Source organism: Lampetra planeri, unplaced genomic scaffold (assembly GCF_965212315.1).
Source record: "Lampetra planeri unplaced genomic scaffold, kcLamPlan1.2.h2 scaffold_1409, whole genome shotgun sequence".
In the NCBI taxonomy this organism is placed as follows: Eukaryota; Metazoa; Chordata; class Hyperoartia; order Petromyzontiformes; family Petromyzontidae; genus Lampetra; species Lampetra planeri.
The window spans coordinates 1-27,210 of NW_027614130.1; the positions used below are offsets into that span (position 1 = coordinate 1).

The 27,210-nt window shown below is 41.5% G+C and overlaps 2 protein-coding genes across 2 annotated transcripts; both read left to right on the forward strand.

Annotated features, from left to right (window-relative positions):
• Positions 1 to 346: 346 nt before the first annotated feature.
• Positions 347 to 27,210, forward strand: LOC144739287 (PDZ and LIM domain protein 7-like). Its single transcript, XM_078622258.1, is given in 15 exon segments — positions 347 to 419; positions 3,037 to 3,047; positions 4,790 to 4,800; positions 7,645 to 7,797; positions 13,037 to 13,064; positions 13,913 to 14,089; positions 23,746 to 23,791; positions 23,995 to 24,238; positions 24,702 to 24,783; positions 24,785 to 24,833; positions 24,836 to 24,864; positions 24,866 to 24,883; positions 25,017 to 25,137; positions 26,763 to 26,869; positions 27,124 to 27,210. Coding segments are annotated over 15 exon segments (1,236 nt in total).
• Positions 16,051 to 18,545, forward strand: LOC144739286 (PDZ and LIM domain protein 7-like). Its single transcript, XM_078622257.1, is given in 6 exon segments — positions 16,051 to 16,073; positions 16,596 to 16,637; positions 17,030 to 17,042; positions 17,044 to 17,185; positions 18,047 to 18,083; positions 18,449 to 18,545. Coding segments are annotated over 6 exon segments (354 nt in total).

Sequence of the window (27,210 nt, forward strand, 5' to 3'; positions counted from 1 at the left end):
TAGATTTCTGGTGTTAACATTTTCTGAGGTACTCTCGTAGTATGACTATGATCTGGGGCCTCTGCATCAATGCTCAACTTAGATTACGACACAACCTGCTCATGTTTGTGCAATAATATAGGAATGTTGTATTTATCATCTTGTATGGCCCTCTTTCTGCTTGGTGCATTTTAAAGTACCCTTATGATGACATTCTACTAAATTACTGAAGAGTTGGACCATGGAATGTTTTTTCTTTCCTTAAAATCATGTAGATACCCACAGATGTCCCCTCTTGGATAAAGCAGAGCAACATTTTTAAATAATTAAACTCACAATGATGAACTCTTCTCTCTTTCTCAAGGCGATGAACATATACTCTGTAACCCTTATTGGCCCAGCGCCTTGGGGCTTCCGGCTGCAGGGTGGCAAGGACTTCAGCATGCCCCCTCACCGTTTCGAGGGTAAGACTCTCTCTGTCTATCTAGATATATATAGATATATACATATCTGTATATCTTTCTGTGTCTGTGTGTGTATATATTGTATCATATATGTATACATTTATGTTACACCTTATAGAACCACAGTTACAGACAGTGGACCATGGTCTGTCATCTGCATGTAATTATTTGTCTTATAGTTTGTTTCAGGTGGAGTCTATGACAACAACAACACACTTCATACGCGTGCAGGGAGTAGCATACCAACAGTAGTTGGTGTCTTAACTAGATTGTGTGCAATGAGCTGTTTAATTTTCCATCAGAAAATGCTGTTTGTGTTGAAGTCAGGTTAATTTCAGAACATTGCACTCGATGTAACCGCAGTCACTGTTGGACCATGTCTTGTAGCTACAGCAGTTTATTTTATTAACGCCTGTGCTGACGAGTTCGTCAGCTACCTGAGACACTAGCACACCCCCCTCGATTCAGTGGAGTCTTTATTTCTCTTTAAGTCAAAAATATACATCTTTGAAACATTCAACTCAACATATTATGACTGAAAAGTAAAATGGACATAAGGGCAGGATGTCATTTGTGTCACAGAGCTTTGTGCAAAGACCCCACCCTCTATTCACTGATTGATTTAACTGATACTCTGTAAACTACTAGTAAGAGCTTCAACCTCTTTCCAGGCCTTATAAGTACACAACCACTAGAGTGCTTGGAGCTCCCACTTAGTTGTCTCTTTTAGGTTGCCAGAAAGTCACATGGACGTAGTGTGTGTGTGTGTGTGTGGTGTGTGTGTGTGTGTGTGTGTGTGTGTGTGTGTGTGTGTGTGTGTGTGTGTGTGTGTGTGTGTCTGTGTGTGTGTCTGTGTGTGTGTCTGTGTGTGTGTCTGTGTGTGTGGTCTGTGTGGTGTGTGTCTGTGTGTGTGTGTCTGTGGTTGTGTGTGTGTCTGTGTGTGTGTGTCTGTGTGTGTTGGTGTTTTCCCATGTGCATGTGCAGATCACACAATGCCACACACAATGTTGTGTGGTGGCATCACATTGGGTGGGTGAAGAGCTGAGCTAATCCTTTGGTGAGGGGCAACAGTTTATCACCAGCCTTGTCAGTACATGTCTCTATCTGTTTTACCTCTCCATCTGGCTTCTGAGACCGAAAACAGAATGTTCCACTGAGTTCATGTCAAGAATCTGTTGCCTCTACCTGTAAAAAGCCAACAAGTCATTTGACAAATGACTCCAAACTAACCAGGGATTTATTGAGGCATAAAGGAGTTGAATTTGAGGTATTCGATTCTAGAACCTGCAGGTCATTACCGTTGAGTGAATGTCCTATGGTCTGTCAGGATATACTGGTATACCTGATTTTATATTGACAGTGTATAGACCAGTCCTCTGCAGTCCACGTACGCTGGACAGAATTATGGCGTACCTGTCCTGTAGTCTGATTCTCTCTTCCAGCCGGGCTCTCTGCTTTAATACTCATGAACTTTGTTACACCCAAGTGAGTTTATGCTGCTTGTTGTCGGAAAAAAGGGGCACAGCCACTGAGAAATGGTGCCTCAGTGACAGATCAGTAGGTATCTCGTGGTTCAGCAGGCCTCAGGGTACGAGAGTAATAAACATGAGAGAAGTTTTCTCTTTTGGGCCTCTCAGGCTCTTTCTGCACTCTTAGTAATTGTCATAAAAACTCCGGACTGTGATTCATACAGTCACTGAGGATGGGAAAGAGCCCAACAAGGAGATTTACAGTATCCCATAGTAACGAGAACAAAAGTCCAGGCTTCACTCACTGGTTGTATGAACGTTGTGTGAATTTAGTGGGTGGTCTTTCTGTCCTGCCTCTGGTTGATGAGATAAGTATCTCTATGCTGACAGTCAGTTTAAACACAGGTTTACACAATGAAGAACATGAGAAGTGACAGGACAAAAGTCTTTTTAGAATGCTGAAAGAAAAAGTGAGCGCTCTTGACAGATGAATGAATGTGAGTGTTTGTCGAGTGCTGTGACGATAAGATGACAATTATTGTTGTTTATGATTGGATTGATGGTGGTGCCGAATGTGGTGGTTATTTTGTTCATTTTAGACTGGGGTTAAAGCAGTAAAGTCCTATTGATTGTCTGGCATGTGTTTGTCATCTTTAAATGGGGGGATCTGATTGTCCTATATGGATTTATATTTGTAAAGTGGTGTGTGAAAGGAGACCTCTAATATACCCACGCAGTTAGGACTGCTCATTTAAGACCAGGTAATTGACTTGCTTGCTGTTTTCCTCAACCTACTCCTTGAAATGAAAGCACATTCAAATAAGTAAATTATTTTTAACTTTATTGTAAACCTACATAAAACCAATGGTGTGTAATACAACTATAATAAATGAGAGCCAGGAAAAAAACAGAACGTCATCATTTTCACAATGAGAGAATATATTGTCGTGATATACTTCATTATGGTAGTTGTATCTACATGTTCCTAATAAACTGTATCCATTTCCATGTTTCTGTGGGAGGCTCTTGTTTCCCTTCCTCCTCTTGTCTGTGAGCTTGGGAAAGCTATGCTTTCTCAGCATTCCTGAGATTTTTCTTGTATCCACTCTGACGGCTGCCAACAGACAATCCTCTTGTCTTCGTTCTGTGTCTCGTATGTCTTCCACGCTCAATTTTTCGCACCCCGTATGATGGGCTAACCTAATCTCAGAGAATGCTTTCCAGTGTCCTCAGATTGAGGGGGGACCCATGCCAAGACAAGCTGCTAGTCTCACTAAAAGGAAAAGTACATTTTTTTCAGGCTTACCCGAAATGTTATCGGATTCACAGTAAAGCCCAAGTGCAATATCCAAATCACTGGGGCTGCATGATTTCTGATGGAGGTAACGTGTCAGGCATTTCATTTAAATGAAGCATTTTGAAATCCTTGTTCTGAACACCAACAAAAATCACATGCTTTATTAAGTTGATCAACCATTTGATATATTTGGATTTTGAAAACCCAGAAATTACCCGTCCTGATACACTCCTTAGTCATACATTTGGTTTTGCATATCAGTCATTAGTAATCTAACTTTGACAAACACTGATTGATTAACAATGACAAAAGATCATGTAAGCAATCAATTCAATCTGAATTCCCTGAACATGTATCATCTATATACTGTAATACCTGAACTTAAGTGTTGAATTGAAGCTCTGAACAGTAAAACCAATACCTGCCTAAATGTCTCATTAAGCCAAAACAAAAGGAAGAAGAGAAGAAGTCTCTAAGGTAATTCAAAGGTCATTTTTTGACTTTTCAGGCAAACACAGTGGCATGGATCAGAACTTTTAGATGTCATTTGACCAACCTGGGATGAAGTTGGCTTGAATTATTTTAAACACTGGGGAGCTGACATTTGTATTAGTGTTTGAAATGTAAATTTTATCGGTTGAGTGATATTTAAGAGCAATACTGTAGAGACTTTGGTAGTGTAAGTCGAAAAAAGACAGATTGACGAAGGGATCATCAGAAGTGAAATGGAGCAGAAATCGCTGCATTTCTCATGAGCTCCTTTAGACAACTATCATGGTAATTTCTAGATGTTCTAAGCTCCAGCAGAGAAATAGACAACATTCTGAAGTTATGTTTACAGAATGAATAACCATGACAAGTAAACTAATGGGAGACGTTCTCCAAATGTACATCAACCGGCTGAAGCCAACAGCAGAAAAATGTTCCTTTCTGTTTTATTTGTCTAATATAACGCTACAATTGCTCTTGTAGTGGTAACAAATATGACATAATTGTATTCAATTGTGTTTTCAACAAGAAGATTTAGGAAATTGCTTTCTGAAAAGAGTCCACTCCCTTGCAGGGGTGTTGTATCGCTTCAGTTTATCTGCCTCAGATCTGATACCACTGCAGTTGTAAACATTTTGACACCATAACTCCGAGCCTGCTGAGCACCATCTGGTTTACATCAACAAACGCATACCACTACACTGAAATCAAATGTTCTGAGCAAACTGCAGATGATGTCATGTCTTTTACGGGCGTCCGTGGACGCCTCCATACCCACACAGCTGGATGTGTCATCAGGTTCCCGTCTGACTTTTAAGTTCCCTCTTTCTTGATTGCTGATGTCCTGTAGTACACTATCTCCAAAACATGCCCAGGAAAGTAGAGTGGGTCTTGCTAGTTGGATGAAATAATTATTCAGTTTCATATATATTGCCACCATGGAACGTTTTCTTGTGGCTAGTTAGACGTGAACGTGCTAGGTGAGTTAATGCTAGCTCGTCCACTGTGGTCTTGCTGGTTTGGTTTTCCATTTCTCAGAGGGATATTTATGGCTTTGCATCAGCTGTGCTGTGTGAGTGATGTCAGGACAGACTGTCTCTCGGCCCTCAAATAGCTGTGGAAAGAATAAAAGTGAGCTGGTGCAGAGTTACGCAGCCAATATATCTACAGCTGATAAATTACAATGCATTATTAGTTTCACAAAAATAAAACAGCTAATCGAGGACCTTGACTCACCTGTGGCTCTTGAAAGGTGAATTTCAAGTGTTTTTCAAAGCATTGCTCATGCTTTGAAATTTGATATCACACCCAAACACCTGCTGCTGTCTGCTCTGCCAAAAAGCAAGAAACTTCTAACAAGCTAATCCTGCCGCTGTCAATCGCCTCGGTTTCACTAATATTACGCTTAAACCTGAATAAAGAGGTTTGCATGCTTGCTCAAACCATGTTTTCTGCTCATATCAGTTGGTGCAACCACCAGAAATAGGCTATGTCAAGAAGCCTCGTTTTATCATGTTGGATGACTGTACATCATAGCGAATCAGCCACAGATACCTGCTTGTTTTAAAGTACAGCCCAAGTGAAGTGTGTAGCATTCAGGGACATGTTTTCCACTGTCCCTTCGTCATGTTGACAAACTGCTGGGGGATATAGAGTTCCCCCCCCCCACCCCATACCCATCCAAAGGTCTGAGTGCAGCATCTTACTGCTGCCATCTCAAGTGAGGGAGCAGCTGCATTCTGAACCTGAGCCAGGAGCGCAGGTGTCTGTGTCCATCACTGACCTCAACTCACACACACACACACACACACACACGTGCCCACAGTAACAGCTTAATCACTTCATCCATTCATTTGAGTCAGAAGTTCAAGTTAGTAAAACTTGTAACCTCCCATTATGATGTGTCTTGGGTCAGTCACACCTGGCATTTGATGCATCTCCTCCATCTCTAGTGACTCATGCCCTTATTACCATGTTCTGCTTTGCAGAGAAAATTCTGCAAAGACAAAATCCATTACTGTCCGTAAACCGGCATTCAAGAGATAGTTTTCACATGAGATCAATGAAGAGACAGTGATGTCAGTGACAGTACTGATCAGCTGCTGGATGGACTACATTCACATTTGTATTCATTAATTCAACAGATATCCAAAATGCTGTGCCTGGCTGTATGCAGATGTGCCTAGTGGGTCTAAAATAATAATAAAAGAAACAAGCAGTGCAAAAGAAAAAGGACAGTAATTCCAGAATGGGTCTATTTCGTTCCCCCCACAGGTTCCAGTCATATGATCAAACAACAAGGCTGCATTACACATAGAGGGCAACTGGTTTATAAGGTCTTTAAATGTACTGCTTAAAGAATAAGGCATTCACATGTAAATATTTCTTATTGCATCACTCAGGCCTGTTTTCCTTCTACGTCTAAGCAGGTTGGACATAGCTCCTGGACTGTACACATCTGTGGGTGTGAATCTGAATTTGTTATGCATGTGGTAACTTGAGCTTTATGATGTGGTGGGACAAACATAAAACTAGCAGAGGTTTGGACCAGCAGCTGGATGAAGGATGGGCTGAACAGGGACTATTTGAATATTAATACATCAGCACATACATTATTAAATGAAGACAAATGTGTTGAGCTACATCTTAGACATTTTAAGGGAATAATCTATCTTCTTCTTGAAGGGAAAAAAACTCACATATTGATTTTTTGACAGAGATGAGTGTGGCTTGGGTCTTTAACGGCGCTTCTGTGGCTTGCAGATTTTTGTTGAAGATTGTTTTATGGAAGTAAAATTGCTTTTAAAAGCCAGATTTAGCAATAAAAACTGCAGCCGTCTGCCTTGAACCCCCAGTGGACAGTACACATGTCCTCTTTTTTGAAATATGTTACAAGACATACTGTAGTGGTTTTTTCATCAGTGTAGAAGTTTGTTCTTTAGGTAGGAAATCATTTATTCCATCGCCCCTCTAATTACTTCCAGTGAGTGCAAATCAAAAGCAATTAAAATGATGTCTGAACTGGCTGTAAAATGAGTGTACTGTGAATTGCCTCGGTGCATTTCTCCCCTATTTTTAGCTTCTCCATGCGTTGTTTTAAGACTGAATTTAACTTCACTGTCTTTGTGTGGTGCAGAGTAGTTTTTCAGCCTGAGCTGTCATTGGTTTACGGATATTACCTCTCTGCTCACACAAGTGTTTATGTTTAATGTGCAGAATCAAAACGGCAAAGGCGATTGTTTACCTCTCGTGATGAAAAGCTATTGATGGAACCGCTGAGTCCTCTGAGCTGATGGGCTCACATTTGCAGGCATCCATGACCTCAGTGTGAAAGCCTAGTAGGTTTTTGTGAGGAAACCGGACACTTACTTACTTATCTGATGCTCCACTTATCCAAAAATATGACACAAGTCTCGAGGTTCATTAAGCCTGACTAAACATGATTTTTAAAACTCATTATATTTGCAATGTTAGAGGACATGGCGGAGTTAGCACATATGACCTTAACAGAGTTAGCACATATGACTCCAGCTCATGGCCACAACACGTATGCAGTCATCCTCTTTGACTCTCGGAGAGGAGGATGATGTAATTCTTTTGTCAGTGAAACTGTTCGGAAAATTACCTGCCTGGGTGGAAAATGGAGATGACCCAGTAAATGATGTGATGATTTGTCACATATGCTCACTGTCTGGAGCTTTTAAGAGTTTCTTTCATCATCTGTAGACACATCTGCACCAGTCATGCCACTGATGACATCATGATGACCTGTTTTTCCGAGCTGCTGACTGAAATTCAGACGCACATGCCCCCTGAGGTGTTAATTACTTGTTAACAGACCATTAAAGCAACTAAAGATGACTTTTTGCATTACTTAAGTTTGTCCTTCTTTGTAAAACATTCGCCCCCGAAAACCTCTCACTTTACTCTGTATCTTCTCCACCAGCTGTCCTCCAGGCGGGAAGGCTGCTCAGGCTGGTGTTGCGATGGGAGACTGGGTCGTGTCCATTGATGGCGTCAATGCAGAGGACATGACCCATGTGGAGGCACAGAACAAGATAAGAGCAATAACAGACTCCCTCACCCTCACCCTCAGCAAGTAAGTCATTTGGTGTGTGTGATGCAAGTGATCACTCACTTTCCATTTTTATCTTGGTTAAGCACAGCAGCATAAATCACCAGTGAAATAATACACACACTTATTCTTTGGAGAGATGAGATACCACCTTGTCCTTGAAATATTCCCCAATATGTCAAATAGATCAGCCAAACCACACTGGTTTCCATTAAATCTACCTGTGCCGATATCCCATTGTTTAGAGTTTTAGATGTAGACCGATGTGAAATATCACTTTACTTACTCTACTTTATTTACTTTACTACAAACATACTCAAAGGAGATTCTCCCTGCCAAGGAGGCCCATGTTTTTAAACCTGTTGATGTCCTGTCGCCAGTTAGCTGGCATGGTATCACAGTCTGTCAGTGAAATGTGGAGAAAAGTTATGCCAAAGGCCAAAAACCTGATGTGGTGTGAAAAGCACCACCGTTTGTGAGGGGCTGTGCTTTGTAATCTTTGAACTGTGGGGCTAAAAGGAATCATTTTATCTTCCTTTATCCTTGTCCAAAACATTTCTGTCATGCCCTTTTCCATCTTTCACTTTGAAATGTTTCAGATATGCAGTATTTAGGTTTTCCTACATCAAGTTCATACTGCTGTCAGCTTTGCTGTTTGGTTTCTTTCAAACCCTGTTGGTTTCCTAAAAGCTAAATGCTTGCTTGCTGTATAGACAAAAGAAACAATTGCAATCTTCCTGGGGCACGTTTGGCAGCATAAAGTCCAACTGTGCCCTTGTGATTTGTGCTTCCGAGACTGTTCTGTCTTTTGTGTCCAGACGTAGACGAGATTTCTAAAGCGTGACCTGACTCTCCCTTTAAGTGGTTTGAGATGACTTGTTGCTAATTGCACCAACCTCCCCTCTTCCAATCAGTCACATTTTGCAGCTCAACCTTTGTCTGTTCAGCTGAACAGAGAGAAATCACTTGTATCTTCTCAGTGAATCTAAGTGAGCTGACGATTAGCTTTTTATAGGAAACAAAATGATTATTTCTGTACATGGATAACCTCACGATGCACGAGATGAGTGAGTGAATAGAAGCTTCATGGGAGAATACCGTCACACTGGCCTTGGCTTTGTGTATTACTTCTCAACATGGCTCACCTCAATACAAGAATTTGGTTCTTTTTTAACAATATGAAAGCACTTTTGTCTTGAAACTGTGAGCCTGAAAATATCTGTTTTTTTCCCTTGAGTCATTTTAATTAACGGTGGTAAACATTCCCGCAGGCAGCACTCATACTGTGGAACTCCTGCCAGAAATTCCTGACTGATAAAGTATCTCTGCAGAGCACAAGCCAGAAAAATCACAAAGAACTTAATTATAACAAAAAGATTCCACACCCTAAGGAAGGTGGACTGCAGCCATTGAAGAATATACGGCTTTAAGAAGATCAGACAGGATTGTCTTGTTAAGATAAAAAGATGAGCCTCACTATTCTCACAGGATTTTGTACTTTGTAGTACCCAGAAGTATATGGAGGTCATGATCACAGTCATAGCATAGCTGCACTGTATTCTCTTCCTTTCTACTGATAAACCGAGTCTCGGGGTGTCTCTGTTTTGTAAGTTGTTTTTTTTTCTTCTGTTAGTGGGGGGGGGGGTGTGCATGCATGTCATGTCAGCTGTGTTTGGATTTGTAGCACATAGATTTCTCTCAGATTTCAAGGTCCACCAGGCTGGCCAGTTAATGTTTGTCAACTGCACGAGTATTCAAACAGTGTGATGTTGTAGAGGAAATAGATACTATTGAATTGCTCAAGAAAATGGATGAATGGAAGATGAGAAGGGAGGAGAGCTGCTCATTGGCAGGTTTTTGGGGTGGAAGTAGGTGCCAAGACCCTTTATAAATATAGCAGAAGTGATTTTCTTACAAGGAAGCACATCTCATTGTGGTATTATAAGACATCAGCTCATTTCCATCAAGGGTAATGTTCTGTTTTTCATGAAGCCATTAAAATATAGCTGATGCATGTATTTTCGTTCCTCAGCAGAAAGAGGGCACATTTGACACATGCAACCCACGAAATGCCTTAAAAGGAGTATGCGTGCAGTGTGAGGTAGAAAGCAGCACTCGTGTAAGTGTGTTTTGAGACCACGAGAAGAGGGAAAGCGGAAGAGAGAGAATTTGGTGGAGAGGGAAATAAGGAGTAAGAAATGAGATGCCATGTTCTCCTCAGAGGGGCTGGCAAGTGTTAGTTAGGTGTCACTAGACTTGTAATCAAGACCACCTAAACCGAGACCAAGATACTACCAGGACCAAAGAGTATCCAAGACTAAGACAAGAAGAAGACCAGGACCAAGACAGACCAAGTCCAAGACCAAGACTCGTCCAGCTCAAGACCGAGACAAAAAAAAAGTTTTTTGCCATCTTCCATGAGTTGTAGAACATAAGCACCATAATGGGTTCAGCTGCTGAGTGTAAATTAGACTGTATACAACGACAGGCATAATAATACATAGACAGTGTGTGTGAATTCACTATAAAATGTTTTCATCAACTGGCTGAGGATATGTGCGGTGATTGCATGACTGCTATTTCTACACTATTTGAGGATTGGATTAAGTGCTGTTAAGGGACTGACATGACTATTATTATTAGTCCTAAGTCATCAAACAAAATAACAAACCTCCAACATCACCCTGTACCTCAAAAAAGTCTAATGAATGTTGTATATGTTGTCTAATATGGTACTGATTTAAATTGTACTTAAATTGTAGATGAAATGTGAATTTTACATATTAAAGAGACCACAATGATCAACTTGAAATTGCTTAATATTATAGTATTATAGTAGCCAAATGACACTGTATAATATCAGTGGTCACTGAAATGGCATCGGCCTAATCCTTAATCAATTTTCAACGATATGCAAATATTAGTCAAAGGCCAATGATGCCTTATATTTATTCAAAACAAGGCCATTATAAGCACAATACTATAATTAAATATATAGACACACATGGGTGCATCCAAAAATGCATTAAATTAAATTCCACAATTTACAAACTGTACTTGTGATCACAAGATTTCTTCACCTTGATGTGTGATCGAGACCGCTCAGCCAGTCTGAGACATTGCAAAAACCGAGGGACCAGAGAGAAGACCGACGCCAAAGACTGTCCGAGGCCATGACAAGACCAAGACCGGTCTCAAGAACTACAAGTCTAGGTGTCACACATCAGCCACATGTAGTTCAGAATTGCAGAATTCAGCCTTTAGATGATTGATCACAATTTTAGATATAGCTACAGCAACATATTTTCATCTTGAGGTTTTGGGATGTATTACATAAACATTTATTGGTCTGATCTGCCACTGGAACATAGAGGAGTGAAATTCAAGACCCCAAACAGGTTTACCTTGGTGTGCAGAAATCCGACTTTGGGTCTCATTTTAAACACAGTGATGTTTAATGTAGGTGGTTTCATGTCGTTCTTTGAAATCAGTAATTTAAGTCCATGACATGTTACACCTTAACTTTGTGGTTTGACCTGATACTGTATGAAACTGGTCTTTGAGATGTTATTTTTATGGGCATAGTGCGTGCGCACACACACAAACACTACTGTGATAAATCCAATAGGGATTGAAACTGCCATTGATGTGTTTTGCATGTCTACAAACACCATTAATCTGACCATGTGTTATTCGGGATAAAATTGTAAGTAGAAAGAAAAAGCTGTTTGTCATTTTAACTTTTAGATTATTGTCTTAAGAAACAATCATTTATCCATAGTGTGAACGTTCGGAGTATTGGAGGTTAGGGCATTCTTGTCACTTCCAGAACTCAGATTCATGCATGAGATTGGGAAGAAAGAAAAACTGAAAGATGCTATGATTTATTGAATGTTATCTGTCACTGGTTGGGTTTCGAAACCAAAGCTACCAAACATCAGCCATTTTCTTTTTTTTGGGTGAACCATGACTTTCTCCCAATGAATCCTCTCTTTAACTCGTCCACCTCCTACTGTTATTATAATAGGATAAGATGAGCAAATATTGTTTTCCTGAAATGCTTTCCAGGAAGGACTCATTGTCAGTTTTATTTGCTCTCATCACACCCTCCATTTATTACTTTATTTCTTTCATGTCAACAGAAGGGACAACTGCAGGGTGATGAAATATGTTCTATTGTTTGGGTCATTTTTTATGTAGTTTTTTAGAGTTGTATCTTTTTATATAGGTAAAAAAAAAAGTTAAATACAATGTTATTTCCAAGAACAGATTTACAGCAACATTATAATTGTTGAGAAACTTTTACTTGATCCAATGTGACTTTATAAGCCCAAGCTTATGTCAGCCAAATATCTGAGTATGAAATGAGGCAGGGATGATCATATCAGTGCAGTATGAATACTCAATTTGAAGATGGAGGCCAACCTTTGCCAGAAGGAAAAAAACTCCTCATGACAGCGATCATATACAGTCCATATTTCCATGTTGTAAGTGAGGCTCTGAACAGTACGACAGCTAAAGTCCCACGAATGCCACACCGATTTGTCTTCCCAGCAGTGCGACATGCACAGACATGTCAGTAATGCTCTTTTTTTCCCCCCTGTATGCCGCTCCCCCTCCTTTTATCTGTATAACCCAGTGTCATCCAGTCTTCAATGTAACTGTCAGGGGTTGGACAAGCAGATTGGAGCAGTTTTTCATTCGTCATTGTTGCAGGAAGTGGTGCCAGTTTGTTTTGTGTGTGAGTTATCGCCTGAAACAATGAGGGTTACTTCAGGTCTGTTTCATTCCATTTTAACTATTTGTAGCCACTATTAATCCCAGATTAAAGTAGCAGAAGGCACCATATCTAAATGCCATGCTGGGGGTTTCCATGTTTAACATGGAAAGATATTATAATGATGAGCTACTGCAGTCGGCTAAAGGCACCTCAGTGATGTGAATTAATGGATCAGAGATAAGAAGAGTACAACACAGTGGCATTTGTTTTGAAGCTGATGCAGTTCACGACAACATAGAAAAATAGGGAGGTTTTGATGTAAGTCGTATGGGCCACCCACACTAGATCAAATTCAAATGTTTTTTTTTTTTTTTTTTTAACAATTCTGACTAATGGCAGACATCTAACAGTCGAGTCCAAGTTGTCTACATATAGACATGAAATATATGTATGTGTATATGTGTGTGTGTGTGTGTGTGTGTGTGTGTGTGTGTGTGTGTGCTTATTGTACATTTGAGTTAATCATTGTCCCTTTTTCCCCAGAGGTGGGCAAAGCAGTGAAGACCAGAAGGTAAGATAATTTTAATCACTGTAGACATGCATGTTTTGGCTTGTTTATTTGCATTGCATCTACATTTACATGATTCAATTTGAAACGTTCCTTTTATTGCTGCTCAACCGTGTGTAATGCCAGTTTGTGTTTAAATTGATTTGTTTCACCTGAGTCACTTGTCATGTGGTCACAGTCTCCATGTGCATCAGCAAAGCATCAGTGAGTCACTAATGAGCAGTTTTCTGGATGAAGTTGTGTGAGTGATGCTTTGGAATTTCCTGTTTGTTTTGATGCCTTGCACAATCCCCGATACCAGAACAACACTGATAACAATACCTTCAGTTTCTCTTCGGAGTCTCTTGAGAGCCACTTGGTCTGCTGATTACACTTACAAACATGGTTATGAGCGGCTTTGTGTAAAAGCAGATGGGGCATTATACTTGTACAAAGCCAATGTTCCACTTTAGTAGGTGTCCTTTTTCAGTCCATGTATAATACTCGGGGAAATCTCATTATACAGACATGTCAGTCAAATATGACAATTTCTCACTTTGAAAGTTTTCATTTTAGCAACAGTAGCAGATTAGTTTGGCCAGTTCTTGGATGACTGCCAGCACAAATAAAACGGCTGTCTTCACTCTTCTTAAGCACATTTCCCATGTGCTGAGAAAAGCCTGCAGGCTCTGACGTCCTGCAGTTTGAAGTAATCATTTGGTATGAGAAAATAACTAGTCTGCACCGGAGGTTGTCATGGCGTAAAGTTTGGGATTGTGCAACAGCAGAAGGAAATGTTACCATGAGTCAGAGATGTCTAACTGCATGTTGTGTGCTGTGCTGCATTGTTTCCATCTCTCACATCCTCATAGGATTCATCTGCTGCAGCTTCTGTTCAGCCAAAGTACTCCTTTGCCCCCAGCGCAGCCATTAACAAGATGGCACGGCCATTTGCAGCAGGTGGTGGTAGTGCCAACTCAGGACCTGTCATTAAACCTGTGGCCTACTCTCCTAAACTAAACACTCCGCGCTCACAGGGCCACGCCAGTGTGCAGCAGCCACAAAATGGGTAGGTGGAGTAAATCATTAGTGTATATTACCCTTGAATTCACAATATAAGTTGATTAATACATAGCGCTGTGAAAAACTTTTTGCCCCCTTTTTTTCTTACTTGTTTTGTATATTTCATGCACTTCAATGTTACAGATCATCATACACACGACAAATATAACAGAAAATGCTGTTTTTTCAAGTGATTATTACATGTAGGGGGAAACCCTGTCCAAACCTACAGCAGTTGGTGTGAGCAACAAATAACATCATTTGCTAAGAATACATTAGCATTTCATTTAGGGTATGACTGCTGCTGTAGTAGTCGTTGTTTAGGAGATTGGAAATCTGACTTTCCAGTTTTGTTTTTTGTTTTTTTCAGTCAGTAAATCACTTCAGTTATATTGAACATTTAACTCTATTCTTTGGAGTCTTACTTCCATTTTAGACGGTTAACACACAGTCAGAAGTAGAGATGCATTGTCTAGATACTGTATTATTATACACTCTATCTGGGAGTATGAACATTGAAAAGAGGAGGTTGTTGCAATGAAAACATATATTTTCTCCGCCTTTTATGATGCTAACAGTTGTGGAAGGAGAAATACTTGCCTGTGACTGAAAGAGTCACAAAAGTGTTGTGGCTATCTGAAGAGGTTTTTTTTTTTTTTTTTTTTTTAATATTCCTTTGGTGTAACCAGAGCTATACTTTTGTTGTGATATCACAAAGTTCCACCATGTGAGCATCTTATTTTGAAACACTGAGACACTAGGAAAACATCAGATAAACTGACTTTTTAATAGTTTCTGCTGTTTATTTAACAAATGTTAAATGTTTCCATTTTGGGGTAGACTTGTGGAGCTTTAATCATATAGTTTAGAGATGCTCAAGCATTTCTCTCCAGATTTCAGTTTGCATGAGGACTTCAGCATTGAATTTAAACATGTTTTAAATGATCCAGAAAGTGGCAGTATGGCATTACACCTCCTATAATTTGGGTCATGGTAGCAATCTGACTGCACTAGCCAGTTGGATGTGGGCTGTTGCTGTATTTAGCCTCACTCATAAATTCTGCTGAGGTCTCGCACAACTTTCACTGTTCTGGTGCTGGATTATTCAAGCAGGCCCTTCCAGCTGACTCTGGAGAGGCGTCACATAGTTTTGAAGTTTCTGTGCAGATGGCATAAAATGCATTCTGACGGCCGTCTTTGAAGGGAACAGAGCCTAATTATATCAGTCGGCGGGGTGTTGATGAAGACATTGCTGGATGTGTCCAGGTGGTAAACCGTTTGATTCAAACCGTCAGTGTGTAATATGGCCAGGCTTCTCATATTTCAACATGGTTTGTGTGATGCTGTTTGTACAGAGTTTATACTAACATCACCTATTACTGCTGAGGCGTTTATTGTTGTTGACAGGGTATCAAAGCACCCAGAAACTTGCTGGGTTAAATCGTAGGCAACTGGACCTCTAGTTTACTTGAAGACGTAGGGCCCCCCCTCCATTGTTGTCAGAGTCACCTGGAGTAGTAGTAGTAGTAGTAGTAGTAGTAGTAGTAGTAACTACTCAGATGCTTGCAGCTCCAACCACTGAGTGACTCTGACAAACAGTGGAGGGGGGACCTGAAACTCATACTCCTTTGTGTGAGGTAACGACCCAACTCAGTACTAGTAGAAGGTCTCCCCCACTAGTAAGATCAGAACTGAAGAAGCTTCTCGGATGAGTGGCAAAATGTCAGTTGCCTACAATTTTTACCCAGCAACATACCAGGACCTGGATGTCTGAGAACCTTCACAGACACGAGCACAAGAAACATTTCATTAACTGCAGCAGCACAGAATTTTTTTTGGGGCAAATGCCACAGACATTCACATAACTGAAAGGGTTTGTGTACATGGCCAAGAAGATTGGAACGGCAAAGGTTTTCATGCCAAATGTACTGAGTCATTTTGGGTCAGGATGACAATGGGCTGGTTTGACAGGCACACAATGCTGTCTTTCTTTCACAAAGCCTGTTGACAATAACAGCATGTCTCATGCCACTTCCTGCATGTTTTCTGCATCCTGATGATTTTTTTGTCTTATGATGTGCACAACCTCTGTCATATATTGACATGGTCGTTTTCCTCTTTTTGCTCAAAGCAACTCTGATACCTTTGCCTTTATTTTCCCCTTCCTTCCTCTCTCCTTTCTTGCAATACAGATGGAGACATTTGACAAGTTAGTATACTCCTTTTCTCACTGATTCTCCACTTCTCCACTCCTTCACAACTCAAGATATATATGCATCCTGTCTTTTGTCAGTGTGGTTTCCTTTCTCATTTCGTCTCTTCTTTTCTTAAATACAATATATATAATAAATACCAGGTTGGGCTGTGTTTAAAAATCCATGTCATACTTCACTCAACTTCACTCTTCAAAAATCTTCGGTTAATTTATGCTCTTCATCTTCTGTCTCTCCACTGCTAACCTCATCTATAATTGATCTTTGGTCTTTTCTCCAGGGCTGAAGCTAATTACTATGATGATATGTACCAAGTGTCCAAGTAAGGGGCCTCTGCATGCAGGCTGTTTTGTCAGCTTAGTAGGCTATTATGACAAGGCTAATGGTAGATTCATGAATTAGCTTTACACAAGAGATCAGTTTTTTATGATCTTTCATCTTTCAATGAATAATTGCTGCCTTTGACCCGCAACCCCGGGTTTGAAGTGAAAATGATTTATGATATTCAGTGAAAGATAAATAAGTCATGTCGATGGGGAGTCGTAATACATGGATCATTTCACGTGTAGCGTGGATTTGATACAGACCATTCTCTTTTGTATTTGCATGATCCGTTCAGGATGTCACCTGGGTAGAGTAGGTTGTGAGAGTTAGTAGTCCCTGATGAGATGGTGTTAACCGGCCTGCCGTGTGCCGCTACTGGTGTGTGTGCAGGCACGGCCTCAGGGGTGGAGAACATGCCCTGTTTTATCCCCAACGACCGCAGCAAGAAGAGGCTGATCCAGGACACTGAGGACTGGCAGCCCCGCACTGGTACCACCCAGTCCCGCTCCTTTCGCATCCTGGCCCAGCTCACAGGCACCGACTTCAGTAAGTCAGTGACAAAGCCTGGTGTAGTCATATGCGAGAGTGGTGGATCGGGGATTCTGATTATTCAAGACAAGCTGCATGTGTAGGCCTCTGATCAGTTCTCATGGCATCGACTGTCAGTGAGAGTGACAGCGTCGTGAAAGGTGGAAACGGGGATCCATTTTTCAGCTGTCAGATGGCTGCTGTCCTTAGTGATAGCAAAGATTTAATTCATGACTTGATCCAGTCCGACACAGACTACCCATTTATGTTGATCACAGCACTACAGCTGTATGCCATGCACAGCACAGCACCTCTGTTTGAAAGGTGCCCTATGTAAGCGTCCTAATCAACTGGCGTCGGCTCTACGTATCTCATAACACTAGTCTGTACTTCAAGAGGTGATAAGCGACTCTCTGTAGCGTGAAGGAGAAGCAGCTCGTCTCTGAGCTCTCACTGGACGTTCCCCATCCTATCTCAAAACCTAAGCCTACAGACCTGCTGTGTGATTTCATTCTTTCTGTCCCTACTCGAAGCTCATGACTTCATGTGAGGGTTGGAACATAAATCAGTAACTTGGGAGCGTCACCTTTCAGCTCAGCACAGCCAGCCTCAGCAGTGACTGCGTTTCTGCTGATATAGACTCATTCTACCTAACCATCTAATACCTAATGAAGTTGGTTCGTAAAGGACGCTTCTTGTATAACATTAAAATGATGCTGGAGGTTGTTGTTTACTTTAATGTCATATACCCCTCATATGTTTTTCCCATGATCATCTTTTGAATTTACTTGCCTGCTAACCGTCGGCAGGAGCTGTGTGTCACCTCTTTAATGTCACTTAGTGCGGCGTTTTGACGCGTGTCTCTCCTGGTTCTCTCAGTGCAGGACCCAGATGATGAAAACATGAAGAGGGCCAGGTAAAGTCTGATGTGGTTGAAATTAACATCTGTCCGTCTCGTCTGTCACAGGTGTTGCAGTGTTTATGCACCCATTGTGTGGAAGCTTCAGTTTGGCAATTAGGAAAAAGAAAAAAAGACGTTTAAACCTACCTTTAAGTGTGTAGCTGTTTTAATCTGGCTGCTTCATTCACTGGCATGTATCATGCTGTCATTAGTATACACTGCCCGATGTTTCTTACATTTCTAATCCTGACCTGACATACATTCATTGACTGTCATTCCTCTTACCTTCTTTTGCTTTCTCCTCTTTTTTTTATTTATCCCCTCCCCTGCAATCTATTTTCTTCCCGTCTGTGTTTCATATCTCTGTTGCTTGTGGGCAGAGAAAAGTTCCTCACTGAGATTCAGAGTCCCCGCTATGCCCGTCTGAGGGATTGGCACCACGACAGGTCTGCTCGTGCCCTAAATATCAAATCCTGAGCGACATCCTAGACACCATGGGGATGCAGAGCCTGCTAGCGATAGCCACACTATGAAAACCATGTGAAAAAGACGATAAGGATAGCCGATCTTCCAATGGCAGTGAACAAATTCACCTCTCAGATACAGATGTGGTGAAAGCTGGGGGAAAAAATACAAAACTACAAGTAACATGGCCAAGAAGACAAAGCCTAAAGTGGAACCTTGCATACTGAGCCTAATCATAAGATCCTCTTCTGAATTTCTGATTTGATTGTTGACATTGTGCACCACTATGTCTGTAGCCCGGTTTCATTTCACACTGTTGCTTGGAGTTAACTGGTGGTCTCAGCAGTGGGAAACGTCTCTCCATTTGTTGTTCTACCTTGTGAAGTTCAGACCTGCTACATCTTTCCCCCACATTCTTTCTGTTGCTGTTTCCATCTGACTTACCTCAGTCTTCATTTCTGAACCCCTCATCTTGTATGCTTCTCCAGCTGTTGAGAAAGAAAAGGAACAAAGAGCTGTACTTTATGCTGTCATCAAAAATATAAACTTCTATAAAAAGCATCTCTCGCCTTTCTGTCCTTTTCTTCTGTGTATTTCTACTATTTCATGGTCTCCATGTTCATCTTTAATTATCTTTTATTCCCTTCCCCCATTTTCCTTCTGTAAGTCACAACCACGACTGCCCACACATCTACATTAAAGTTCACCTCAACATGCACATTGACTGAGAATAATGGCCATTCTCCTACACTAAAACCAGATGTTTTTATCAGTCCACATAGCAGGAAGTTGTACAATAACAAATAACTGGGGGGAGGACTAACCTGGCATTTGAAATGACAAGACTGGCCAAATCTGAGACTGAACGAAGTTGGATTAAAATAGAAACGGAACAACAGATCATCTTCTGGAAACAATGGCTTACAAAGGGAATACGTAAATAAGTGATTTATTTGTGAATGGAGAATTTCCATAAAAATATGACTCAGTAGAAACTCTGGACATATTTCCAAATTCAAGCACTGTATAAAATATTGGACAAATTACACCATTTATAAATGGGACAAACCCAATAAGGGACTTCCTAGAACTGCCAGAGAGCCGCAGTATTTTATTTGGATTTCAACAGTTGAATACGGATAGTTGTTTGAAGACTACATGGAAGAAGGATTTGAGATGTAAACTAAATGCAGAAGAATGGAGGAGAATAATAGGAAACCTATCAAGGAGGCCAGAGTGAAGACTACCCAATGTAAGTTAATACATAGATTCTTCACCTCATTCCTCACCTCACCTCACTCTTCACCTAGTCTAGAGGGGTAGGAGTCTAGCCTTATTACCTGACACTCTACATGTGTTATGGGAATGTAATTTGATACCATTGAACCATTATGGATGAAAATAATAGAAAGACTGGGGACGTCTCTGGAGATAGAGATTCCCCTCTCATCACCATTATGCTTATTGGGTGACCAAACACAAATAATGGGAGTGTCGAAACATGACTTTGCAGTGGAGAAAGGTCGGGATGGTCACGGCACCCCGAAATATCCAGAGCATACGGAAAAGTACATCCCAACCAGATTATAAATACGTGGATTGAAAATGATTTGGAAAGAAGTAGTCATCAACAGATGCTGGCCACAGTTAATGACAGGAAGGAAGAGAGGGGGCCACTGGACCATTTCTTTACTACGGGGCTGCGAACAATAGGACATGAATTGAGGAGATCGTATAGCGTAGCTGTGATTAAATTTTCACTGGTCAAAATTTTTTGGCATGTGCAGTATATGTAGGTACCATACACCAGGGATCCACTGTGACCCCAATTGAGCTGTCTTACTGTGTAAAATAAAAAATAAATAAAACTCAAAGTACCAAATAACGGTCATGTATGACTGGTATGTGTCTGCAACAGCCCAATGGGGAAACACCTTAACTGACACGGGGGATTCATCTTGTAACTTCACAGCACTCGCTGACACTCTCTGTGTTTTCTTCTGGACCATATACAGACGATGCTTGATCAATAAGCATATTGGTAAGAAGTCTGTTATGGTTGAGTTAGGGAGCGGCAGCTGAACAGCGGCCTGCTTGTGTTACAAATCAAGTCCAACACATCAGGATAAGTGACCTGGAAAATGCTTATCATTATCACTGCACAACCAGTAATGCTTGAGTAGAATCATCGGTTTGCTTTCCATCCAATATGTGTTGGTGTTTTTTTTATAAAAAGCATCTGTCATTAAGTAAACCTGGACCTCTTAGTTCAAGAAATAAAAGTAAGTAAAGTAAAATTCTTTTCTGCTTCAGTCCCAACTTGCCAAACAAAAGGCACAGAGAATAAAGAAATGGTTTTAAATTCAATTGAAACACATCAAGGTCCTCAGGAGCTTTTTGTGAAAGTGCAGGATGGGTGCTTTTGATCACATGTTGTGATCTTTTGTATATACGCTGTTCTGGAGCTGGTTGGGTCTGCAGCATAAGTTACCATGGTGACATTCATTGAAATGTGAACCACCCTTGTGATACTAAAAATCCCAGGTGAGACTGAAGCTGCATCACCAACTCTCCTACTTCATGAGGTGAATCCAAGTGCAGACATGGTTGAGGGGACAGAAATGAATTTGAAAAGGGTTTATTGCCGAGCACAGACCCATGGTGGATTTCAGGTCACAAATTCCAGGGAATGAGTCGATGGCGGACTTGACCCGATGAGGTGGAGAGACAGGGTCGGTGCGTGTCAGGAGTGAGACAAATACAGAACTACTTAAAAAAAAAAAAAAAAAAAAAAAAAAAGTAAAAATGGTAGCTAACAAACATCACAGGGCTAATTTGTAATTAATCAGGTCTCCCTTGAAAAGAAATTCTTAATCTCATTGGTGACTTCCTGTTAAATAAAATTATCGATATATTACACACACACACACACACACACACACACACAGCACCACTCAGAGTTCCAACGGTTTAGGCACTAAAGGCGTTGACGTAGGGAGTATGGCAAATGACGTCCCAGGGGGAGTTGTAGCATGTTTTGCCTCACTGAAAATTGTTGTGCAGTTGAGCATAAAACAACAAATGGGTCCACACGCATGAAGTCATACACATTTAGAAAGGGCAGAGATGTCAGGTAAGAAAATGCTGCCACAGACATTCAGTGGCCACTTTGGATAGAAAAAACAGTCAGTGCTGATATTTTCACACTTTCTGTTAACCTGGCAATTATCGTATCCTGCAGTTTTGCATAGTTGAACTAAATTAATGTCAGACAATTTTTGAGCTTGTTGTCAAACCCCTTTGAATTGTACTAATAGTTTCAAAGGATGTAAAAGGTAAATGTCAAGGACAGATATCCATATGAAAATTTGCTCCAAAGCCTTTGTGGGTTTTTTGTACAGAAAAGGTTGTCTTGACATTTGGTGCATTGTAATTAATAACAATAAGACATAAGGAATGACAGAATGAGCATTTAAGAAGATGAAAAGACCTGAGCAGCCTTCAGAATATCTCACATGCGGCACCATTCTGCCAGTTGTCACGTTCAGATACATGCAGAGCTGCATCACCTTTACCTGCTCACAGGGGAGGCTGACATGTGTCACTGGCTGAAAGTGGGTTTTCTCCACCGTATCCCAACAGTCCTCTGCTCCTCCTCATTGCTCAAGTCAACTGAGAAAAAGCAAAAAGAAAAACAGAAATGAACAGCAAATGTCATGATGAGGTTTTATGTTTTTGTCTCTGTGGCATTCCCAAACACTGAAGGCAAAACTCCCCAAAAAACTAAGCAGGATTTGTGCAGCTGATGTTAAGCAGAGAGGAGGAGGGGAAGAAGCAAAGCTGTAAACATGTCAAGGAAACATGATCCAGGCTTTCTCAGGTGGGAATAAACACTAAAGAGGTGGTAATATGCACCTGCACCTCCGCCGGAGTGACTTCCAGTCAGTCAAACCTCTCTGGGACCTGAACGACGTGGTGTGTGAGTGTGAGGCCCCGAGCCTCTGTGCAGACCAGGATGTTTCGTAGGTTGTTTCCATGGGCTCTCAGAAGGAGCGCTTGTGTAATTGATAGTTGCGAGCAGCTGAACCTGGGTTTGTGGGTCAAACGCTGAAACATGCTTTTTCATTGTCCTTTGTCTGACCTGACCTCCTGAATGCTTCTTTGACTTTGTTTTGCTGCAATTTCTCTTCACAAGTCTGTTCCCTTCATTTGAAAGATTTAACTTTCTGTCACCAGCCCTGCAAGTCCTTTTCTTGAAATTTCATAGGGATTTATTATTCAGTGTTTTTATTCAGTGTTCTTATTCTTCCTCATGCTAGGTAGCTCCCAGTTGTACGTCTGTAAATACTTCCTTAATAATTTCTCCTGTTTAGATGTTTGGATAGCGGAATATAATTAACTCGACATGATGCTAACATCCAGTGTGTGTAAGGTGACGCTATAGAGCGATTCAAGGGAATGCGTTTACTTCTTTTTCTTTGCAAATGAGATACAATTTCATCATTTTTCCTCTGTGTATAGTAGATGGCACAGTTGCTGATGTAAACACAATGGATGCTTAAGGCAGTGTTATATTTTTTTCCTGGGATAAAACATCTCCAGAGCTGACTATCTTCACTCAGAAGTTGTTTTTCCATCACAACCACAGTTTGAAGATTTTCTGAATATAGCGACGTTTGCTGCGGGTAACGGAACCTTTAAATGTCAAAACTGTCTCATTTCAACACTTCGGCACATGCAGGCTTCAGGCAAACTTGTCATTCAGTGCATTCAAATCTGACAGCACTGCACATGTGATGAGTTTCTCTGTCTTTGTAAATTTAACTTAAAAATTGACATCAATCAATCGGAGAAGCTGCTCTGGTGTCATCTCTTGAACAATGTCTTTCACAGAACCTGTTGTCCAGCATCAAGTTGTAGAATTATATGATTGATTTTGCAGCACAAAGGCTCATACAATCTTGCGAGATGGCCTCTGAATCCATTCAATATCAATTTATGCCCAACAGGTTAGAACACCACGCTATCCTGCTGCTACTGTTTACTGCTGATGACCATTGTGCATACGATGACAAACCCAAAAGCCCATTTATGGTGCAGCCTAATGGTGAAAGCAATAATGGCTTATACGTAGTAACCATGGTTACTGAGTGGGTGAGTGCATGTGAGTGACCCATTTTCTAATTAGTCATTTTCTCCCTCCAGCCTTGAGCCAACCCCTTCACCTGTCAAGGCCCAAGCAGCGAATAAACCAGATGGTGAGTTTCTCCTCCTGCTGATGCGTTTAAAGAATCCCAGCAGCGTCCAGTGGAGTTTGTGCTAATAGATTCTTCATAATTATCAATAAATGAGACTCAGCAGCAATGTGGCAATGTGTCAGAAAAGAACATCTGGAGGGAGCAGGAATACGACAGGGTTTGGTTTGTTTTTAAACAAACCACCTCTGTGTCTCTGGGACCAGGCTCCAAAACTGCAGCTGCAGCAGCAGGCACCTCAGCTCCGTCCTCCAGGCCACCGTGGGTCACCGATCCAAATTTCGCAGACCGGTTTCGCCCAGACAAGACGAGCACCGTCGTGACCCAGCACCAGCAGCCGCTCCAGCCTACGCCAATGCAGAACCGCAGCTCCATCCTGCAGGCAGCGCAGCAGCCCACCGAAGACAGTGGGAGGACCCCACTTTGTGGCGCCTGCAATAAAATAATCAGGTGGGGTGGCGTGGTTTGCAGTGTCTGATTGACACTTTGTTTGTCTGCAGCAAATGAAGTCCGTCAGCATAATTAGTATGAAGACGTCCTGTTATCACTGGAAACAGACGTTTAAATAATTCAAATGTCATTTCACAGAACCCTTCATTCGTATTCTGAAGAAGAACATTCATCATCTATTATTTTATTTAACCAGGTCAATTAAGAACACATACTTATGGTACACACACACATATGTGTCTATAAATGTATATGTGTCTGTGTGTGTACTCACAATTTCCAGTGACCACTGGAGTGGTTGTATATTCACCACCACAACAGAACAGAGAGCTGTAACTCACAGATGAAGGGGACAAATTAAAAACACACATCAGGGAAAACGACTGTGTCATAAACTCCTCCTCATATTCTGGGTTGTGTTCAGTTTTCAGCATGTGATCCAGCAGATGTGTTTGTTTTCCAGGGGTCGGTACCTGGTAGCACTGGGACGTTCTTGGCACCCGGAGGAATTCACGTGTTCGCAGTGTAAGGCGGTCCTGGAGGAGGGGGGGGTTCTTTGAGGAGAGAGGATCTGTTTACTGCACCAAGTGCCATGATACAGATACGCACCAAACTGTGCCAAGTGCAAAAAAGAAGATCACAGGGGTGAGCGCTGCGCCATCACGTACAACAGTTTTTAATGATGAAGCACTTTGAATACAGCTGCCGTTCCAGACGGATGGATGTACTCCAGCTGAGCAGAAAATAAAAAAATCACCAGCTTCTCCTGTCTCATCAGGAAATCATGCATGCCCTGAAGATGACTTACCATGTTCAGTGCTTCAAGTGTGCAGCCTGTAAGACTGCCATCAGGAACCAAGCCTTTTACATGGAGGAGGGGGAACCTTACTGTGAGAGAGGTGAGAGAGCTCATTTCACATCAGGAACACCAAGACTGGAAATGAACTTGTAGCTAACTAACTAGCTAACTGCTCACTCACTTTAAAATACAACAGAAGCTCTGTTTTATTTTAAATTCAGCTTAAACACACAGACAAACCAACTCATTAATAAAACGTGAGCTCTCCAGATTCCCTTCAAGGCTAAAAAACAAACAACTCACTTATTGTTTATTGATAAACCAACTTCAAGCAACAATAGTTTCTTTATGAAAAGTATTAAATCCATTAAAAGCAGTCAAGTAGACACAGCTCAGGACCACAGTTTCTTGCGTAACTGTTTCATCAGTTTACCTTTTGTCACGTATCTAACCAGGAATAACTGTCAACCCGCCGACTGCAGCTGGACGCAATATTTCATAATTCAAAGCTGTCTTCAGCTGGTTGTGACAAAGGACTATTCCCACAATCCTTTGCAGGCACTTAAATGAGTTTTAGTGGCCCAGACCCATTTATGATGCTGCTGATCAGGTTCAAATAATGAACTGGAGACAAAGGCAGAACGACAAATGATTCTCATGAAGTGGAAACAAACGGATTTGCTTTGAATTCTAGCGGCATTTGAATATTTGATATTTGAGTCTGTTGAATACAGAGTTCAGTCCAGGACGTGTCCTGCAGCAGAGACGTCCTGCACGTGTGGAATTTTCTAAGGATATTTGGAGTCAGTTACTGCTCCCTCTGAACTCGCCGTAGGCCATATTGTGATTTCAATCAAATTTAAATGAATTGTTCAGGCGTACTTTAAACAGGAAATGCAGCCACTGGGATTCTGCCCAGCGCATGTTGTGGTGAAGTTGTAGCTGTAGAGGAAACAGCTCCCTGCAGGAATCCATTCTCATATTTTATCAAGCTATTTGTAAAACATTCCATTGTTGTTTTATTGCTGTTGGGATTTGTGTGGACCTGCATCCTGAATCACTCAATGTGCGCGATTCTTTCATCTGCTCTAATCTATTTAGCCCGACATTTCTCGATTGGCTTCCATGAATCCGTGTTCTCCTCCATTGTGCTTTAAATGACTTAGTGGGGCAGCATGTTCCTCTCTCTCCACAGAGGCACTGGCAAGGATTGCTGCTTCATCCGAGTCGAAGCCAGAGTACTTATATCCTGAATAATACCTTTAGCGTAGATAAACATTGTGCTGCCTCAGCGTCTTTCAGGCATTGTGTAGGGCTCACCCACTCACACTGGAGAAGCAGCACTAAAGCCTGACGCCTTGCCCAGTCAGTGTGATGAACGAGAATAGTGAACTCAGTTAAGTATTTGGAGCAATTTCCCCTCATTAATCCCTCCCACACACACTGCTAATGTAGAGTGGGAAACTGACTGACTGGGCTTCAGAACGACTTGAGGTTAGCTGTAGACAGACAGACAGACAGACAGGGAGAGAGGGAGAGAGGGAGAGAGAGAGAGAGAGGGAGGGAGAGAGAGAGAGAGAGAGAGAGAGAGAGAGAGAGCTCTGTGCATTCCGTGTGTGTGTGTGTGTGACTTAACTCAAGAGGAATCCTATCCAGTTCTGAAAATGTCAAAAGAGGAGGAACCTCGTTTCCCACCCGTCTCTTCCATCACCCTTCTCTCTGCAGATTATGAGAAGATGTTTGGCACCAAGTGCCACGGCTGTGACTTTAAGATTGACGCTGGGGATCGTTTTCTGGAGGCCTTGGGCTACAGCTGGCACGATACATGCTTCGTCCTGCGCAGTGAGTCTCTGATGGATAGGACTCCCTGTGGGACTGTCTTCTGCCCGTCCCCACACAATAACACCTGAGAGAAGCTGCTTCCGTCTCAGTGTTTTCAGCTAACTCCTCTAACTGTTACTGTCACCTTCTCCTCCATCTACCTTCATTTTAAGAAAAACTAGTAATAGAAATATGTGGCTGCTCAGGCTGGTAGATGTCTGGTGTGACGCTTACTGTCGTGTTTTCTGATCTGCCCTCTTTAAAGCTGTGCCAAATCAACCTGGAAGGGAAGACGTTCTACTCGAAGAAGGACAAGCCCCTCTGCAAAGGCCATGCCTTTGCTCCAGTGTGA